At 37.8% G+C, this 6,499-nt stretch overlaps 1 protein-coding gene across 1 annotated transcript; it reads right to left on the bottom strand.

The window, feature by feature from the left end:
- Nucleotides 1-3,235: 3,235 nt before the first annotated feature.
- Nucleotides 3,236-5,049, bottom strand: LOC109015930 (zinc finger protein ZAT9-like). Its single transcript, XM_018998384.2, has 2 exons — nucleotides 3,680-5,049; nucleotides 3,236-3,410 (listed from the first exon to the last, which is right to left on the bottom strand). The coding sequence occupies exon 1, from the start codon at nucleotides 4,828-4,830 to the stop codon at nucleotides 3,730-3,732; it is 1,101 nt and encodes a 366-aa protein (XP_018853929.1). The 5' UTR covers nucleotides 4,831-5,049; the 3' UTR covers nucleotides 3,236-3,410; nucleotides 3,680-3,729.
- Between the last annotated feature and the right edge of the window lie 1,450 nt (nucleotides 5,050-6,499).

Below are 6,499 nucleotides of genomic sequence, written 5' to 3'. Positions count from 1 at the left end.
CTGAAGTTAAAGGCTCCCTCCCAGATACAGCATGTATAGTAAGGAGCCTGATGCAAGCCGGATGCTAGCGCCTTTATTAATATGAGACATTAATATTTTGTACAGCTTTAAACTATCACAATTTGCAACACTAACCTTCAGGCTATAGGCGTAGGTAGTTCCTCAAAAAGATCAACAAACAGACATTAATGCAAAGAATACATCCAAGTTCAAAATCTCCCCTTGTAAAGTCATCAGGCCATTCGTGAGTTTCTTTCTAGAAAAAAAAAAAAAAAAAACACCATGTTCTTAATTAAGACTTGGAATTGTGAAAACCGACATTAACCTAGACGATGTGAATCAGTTTAGAGCTCAGAATAGATAGAAGTAATTATAGCAATACATATAATATATAATATATAGATATAGATATTCTATATGTAGCTTTCAAGGATGATAATGATGTTTTTGTAGTGGTACCAACAATGTTAATGTTAGAACACTGAAGATAAAAGGAGAGGAAAAAGATCACATTGTTGACCCGTTCTTTTTGGGGGAGGGCTTTTCAAGCCATAAGAAGGGGAAAATTAAGTGTAGTTTTGTTGGTTTCTTGCTTTTTATTCAAACCCACATGAACCCCCACCACTTTCGATCAAGGAGGGTGTGAGAATATATATATGTAGGTGGCACTCACTCTCACAAAACCTTTAGCCCCCTTTACCTTCTACTTCCACACCCTTCTTTAATTTGTTCCTACCTTTTCTTTTCAAAATTTATGATATTTTTCTTCTTTTTTGTTTTGGTTTTTTGAATGGAACATGAACCGACCCACCGACTGATCGATAAGCCCCTCTCAAATACTCAACCGCTAAGGCCAGCCAACCCAAGCTGTCCTCACACTGGCCCATTGCTATTATTCTACTGTTTTGTGATGTCTTTGGCTGATATGGTCAAGCATTTCAAGATAAGCATCCTCAAATGGTCAAGACTTGGAGATTCATCACTTAAAAAAGAGTATAATTATTATTACCCTGATTTTGTTCTCTCTTCCCATTAAAAAAAGAAGGGCTCAGCTCCCTCTTGGAGATCATCTAGGGCATTACCACCACTTGCATAGTCTTCAAATTTACTAGCCTTGCTTGTTATTTTTCTGTTCTTAAAAGATGTGCTGCCAAAGGGAATATATATAGGCATTATGCAGGGGATATTAGTATGATAACTTTGACTTAACGCAGGATAAATGCAGGGTTGATATGAAATGTATTAGACGAAAGGAAGAATATATAAGCTGATCTCCAACTAGCTAACTTCATTGCCCAACAATTTCACATGTAAAAGATTCAATCTAATCCAGCAAGGTATATGCCCTTTACTTGCAGAAAATAAAATAAACAAGTATAGGCTTCACTAGGTAGCATTGAAATTAGGTGCCATTTATTTCAGTTCACCGCAATAGTTGCCTGGTCCTTGCTCTATTTTCTTTGACAAAACTAAATGGTTTTTTTTTTTTTTTTTTTTTATTCCTTCCTAATATTGTTGTTATTTGACAATAGAAATGAGTGGTAATATGTGAACTATGAGGCAACATGTACGTGACTATGAGGACAGGAGCCTCTGCTTTCGAGAATAGGAAGGAACCGAACAAATCAACAATTCCCATGGAAAAGAACAAGAAACTACCTAAAATACCTCGGATCAAGCACAAGACTGAAGGGAAATAAACAAGAAATACATATGTTCTATTGGGTCAAGCAATTAGATTCTTCTTGTAAATTCCAAAAAAAGTAACGGAGACAGAAATATTATAAGAAGAAGTCATAATGAGGGTGTTTTTCCCGCCTCAGGATGAAGTCATGGGCAGAGTACCAAGTGGCAAAGGAATAAGCAACTCCCTTGAAAGAAGCAGGGCTAGCATGACAGCTAGTTGTCATTTTGTCAGTCCACTGTCAACACGTTTGCCTTTTCTTATAAGGTAGTTAACTTTGCATTACAAAAATCAAAATTTTGAATGGGTTGCTTTATCCTTTAAATTAGCCTTTGAAATAGTTGGGGTAAAAAAAAAAAAAAAAAAAAAAAAGAAGGAAAAGAACAGCTGGTCTTCGTGGTGCAGCCAAGACACCCCCCTTGTATGACAGGTAGCCTTGTGGCCTCTTGAACCTGATCAATTGGAGACAGTTGCGAGTAGAAACTCTATGGTATAAGTTTCTCTCAATGTCATAGTTAGAAAACTTTTAGGTAGCCGAGAGTTCAAAAAAAAAATGACATTTCATCTTATAATAGGATAACAGTACTGTCAAGTATCCGAACTCAAATTTGATTAAGTACTTACTATGCATGATTATCTCAAATTCATCAAAAATTGAATGACATATGGATTGCTATCTAATTAATGTTTGATCAAGAGATGGAAAAGAAGTAATGGATGAAGTGCCAACCAAAAACTTACAGTATTTTTTCCTTTTGGGGCAAGTAAGTTTTTTATTTTTCTTTTTGGGTAAGTAAAACTAAGAGCTTGCATTTTAAACAAAATCTGTTGATCTTTTTTAATTTTTCTGATGATTTTTTGTTTTTTTTGGTGAAAATAAATTTGTTAAAGAAAGTCCAAAGCAGATCCTTTTATGTTAGCTCTACCTGGATAGCTTCTTCTTTTTTTTCCGTCTTCTTCTTGGTTGTAAGTAGCTCTATCTGGATACTAAAAGAGAGTAGAGAGCATCATGCCAGCCCTACTTGTTAAAAGGGATCTGGTTATTCTTTTCCCATTTGAGCACCCAAGTTTCTTTTTTGTTTTCTATGCATTTTGTAGTCAATCAGCACCTTTTTCAACTTCTGCTAAATCACAAAAATAACCGTCCCAAGTATTCACTCAAGGAATTAAATGTGCAAAAAGAATACCACTTATGTCATTTATCACAAATTTAATGAACGTGACTGAAGATTTCCATGTATTTTCAATCGGCCTGCCTCGCCGGATACCTTGGGTTCATCACGCTCAAACCAAACAAAATTACTCTGCTTTTTCACGCAATCACCTTTTCCAGATTTCTCAGATATGGATATGGAAACATCTTAAAGAAAATCAGGTGCATCTTCAATGCTTTTTTTTTTTTGGCAAATCTTAGTCATTAATGTTCTTTTTAATCTTTCCATCTCTGCTCGTTATGCAGATCTATACGAGAAGCTTAAAACAGTCTCAGACCGAAAGAGAAGTAAAACATTATTACAGAAAAAAAAAAAAAAAAAAATGGAACAGTGGGTAAGAGGTGGAAGCTACTTTTCTATTATAAAAAGTACAGGTTGATCAACTTCTTTTGAAAATGACTTTGTAATATATTCAGCAAAAATGAATGGTGGAACAGTTCACTAGCTTGAACCACTTGGAAACTGCGACGTAACCTATTAACAAGAACGCTGATTTCTTCTTCTACAGATTTCTGTAACAACCCAAAAAGGAAAAAAAGAACAAATTATAGCAGTACATATTTTTTTTAAAATGAAGGAAATTGAGAATAAATATGCGGTTCCTCCATTAATGGATGCTCTACGCCTCTAACTCAGTTGTTACAGAAAACAGAACATAACTCCGAGAAAAGAATTACAGTTGGAACGTGGAAGAATAATGTTCAGCGCACAGAGAAACATTAAATGTAACAACTTTGACATAGTACTAGATCAAAGGACACCAAAGACCAAGACTTTTTACCTCGGGATCAACTTACTTGTGCAGCAAAATTCAATGCCGAAGTTCCTTGCCTAATGGGGGTTCACGAATTCTGCATCAGACACCGCCGAAAGCTCGATTTGGCTAATATCGTCATCGTCCATTGGAGCTGGAAGATTAAGATCTATCAAAGCTTGACCAAGTTTGATTGAACTTCTAACAGAAGCTGGTGGCTGTGCCGAGCCAGTTACATGGGTTCTCTTATGCCCACCAAGAGCTTGTCCTGACGCAAACACTCTGAAACAAACAGGACATTCATGAATCTTTTTCTCCGGCATAGACGAAGAAGTACCCACATTCACTTGCTCCAATTCTGGCTCGTAAACCGGAGCAGGATTGACCTTGATCTTCTTATGGCTTGCTCTGTGTCCACCTAGAGCTTGGTAGGATCGAAAGGTTTTCTTGCATGTCTCGCACTTGTACTTTCCTCGTGTTCGAGTTTTGGACAGCTTGAGCTGATCCTCGGACTCCTCGGAGTCATCCAAGTATCTCTCTGCTTCGTCTTCTCGGTCTTCTTCCTCGTCGTCTTGTTCTTGTTTCTTCCATTTATCCCTCGAAAGCATCATGAGGCAAAAAGCAACATCTTCCTCGGTCGTGGTGTCGGAGATCGAACTCACCGGTTCAGGCTCAGCCCATGACTCGGCCTTGTTGAAGTTGAGCTTTTTCATAGGCTCCACTTGTTCTTGAACACGCTGCTGATCATGAAGGTGGAACTTTATCTCTAAATTCCGAGTCCGCTTGGATCGTCGCCGAGTCGGGTTCTTGGACGACTCGGTCTCGCTCTCCCTATCTTGAAGGACCACGGACCCAGCATCCACAGCAAGCGAAAATTCAGGATCTACCAACCGAATGCTTCTCTTTGGGTTCTCTCTCAGGCCATAGTAGAGACCCTTTTCATCATCGTCTCCTCCTCCTCCTCCTTCTTCTTCTGAAGAAGATGACGGAGATGAAGCTGACTCGGTCTCGCTGAGCTGATCGTGTGGTGGCGGTGGCGGTGGTAGTACTGGGGGTAATGGTGTTTCCTCTCGTTTTACAGGAATTGGAAGATTCAACATGTGAGACCTCATGTGACCTCCCAAAGCTCTGCCATTGGAGAAGCCCCTCGAGCATAGCTTACACTTATGCTTCTCCATCACAAACCCAACAACAACAACAAAAAAAATACAGAGAGAGAGAGAGAAAGAAATCAAAGCCCAAAACCCCAAAAAAAACAAAAACAAAAAAAAGAGGAAGCAGTGCAAAGAAGAGAGCAAGAACAGAGAGCTATCTGCCTATTTGTCTCTCTGAAAAGCTTGTGAGCTCTCTGGCATTCTCTTTATTTCTATGTGAGTGAGAGAGAAGAGGAGAAGAGAGTGGAAACTAAAAAAGGAGTAGGTGACAAGCATTCCTCCACCAAGTGATATATACAAAGATACCAACATTAATAATAATTATTATAATAATAATCCCATATAATAAAATAAAATCAAAATGGGATTTTGTTTTTGGATTAGGGACTTAATCTTTCTCATTAAAACGCCTAAAAACAATTAATTTAATTAACGCGTATGCATGAGTAGAGAAAAAAGCGACATGTAACATGCGAGCTTTGCCCGTTTCTAGTATAATTTATTTCCCACCACCTTCTTTTTTTTTTTTTCACCTATTCTCGAATTCCCCAAATTATCCTTCCTCCAAGATCTTTGAAATGAATGAGAATAAACAGAAAATTAGGAATGTTGGTGCTGTAAGAAGGCAACATTGGGTTTCCCATTTCTCATTTTTGGTAAACACATCATTATTCATTAATAGCAGTAAATAAGTTGTGAAAACTAATGAAGGGCATTCTGGGAAATAACGAGAAACTGCCGGAATAAGCACAAGTCAAAGGAAACTGCTGAGGTTTGTTGTAACGACGAAGCAGAATTGAGAAACCCCTCACCAAGACTGGGGTAACGACCCCACTCGTTAACATCACCGGCTCGTGACTTGGTAAAAAAAATGGACCAACGACGTCTACCCAATAACAACAGTCCACGTTACCCGCGTGCTACATGTGGCATCACCAGAGCCAATGGTTAATAAACAGTACCCTTTCGGTACGGTTGCTCAATTAAAAAATTAGTTTTTCTTAATTTACAGATTCTGTTACCTTTATGCCGGTGATATCAGGGCAAGATGTCAGTGCCGGTAGCTTTAGCATGCCGGCTAGTCCTTTTCTAAATCCTAAAAAATAATATTTTTATAACCCGTTGATTACTTAATTAAAATTTAATTTCTTTTTTTTTTTTTTTTCTCCTCCAATTTTGGATCTTTGGTTGGTTGAAAGGAGGGGGTGAAGGGTGGTGGGGGGAAAGTAACATCCCATTGAGAAAGGAGTTTTCCAAGGGGTAAATGCCGTTTAGTTAGGGGTTAGTAGACCCAGTCCCCAATCCTATTGCTCACCCCAAACCACAATTTGATCCTAACAAGCTTGGTCCATATATGCCTGCCATGTGGGATTAATTAATTAATTAATCACACATCAATCTTGTTCTGAGAGTTCCCCACGTCAACACCACCATTTTTTTCTAATGGCATCTTGATTCATTCTTTGGGCAATTATACATTTTCCTTCTAATTCGCACAAGGCGATATTTTTCTAATTTTGTTATTATTTTTATCTCCATTTTACTTCTTCTTCGTCTTTTTTTTTTCTCCTTTTTTTAATGATCTTTTAGATCTAACAATCCAAGAGAAATACCAATGGAAGTTGCAGAACTTGAAACGTTATGTTTAAAACTAGTCAACAATTAAACGTCATCAATATTGATGTCATTAATT

Source organism: Juglans regia, chromosome 14, assembly GCF_001411555.2.
Source record: "Juglans regia cultivar Chandler chromosome 14, Walnut 2.0, whole genome shotgun sequence".
In the NCBI taxonomy this organism is placed as follows: Eukaryota; Viridiplantae; Streptophyta; class Magnoliopsida; order Fagales; family Juglandaceae; genus Juglans; species Juglans regia.
Note: the sequence above shows the minus strand (reverse complement) of the source record. Positions and strands in the feature narration are given on the sequence as shown.

Excerpts from the sequence above, each read along its gene's own strand:
- LOC109015930 (XM_018998384.2), bottom strand. The coding sequence starts at position 4,830 with ATGGAGAAGCATAAGTGTAAGCTATGCTCGAGGGGCTTCTCCAATGGC.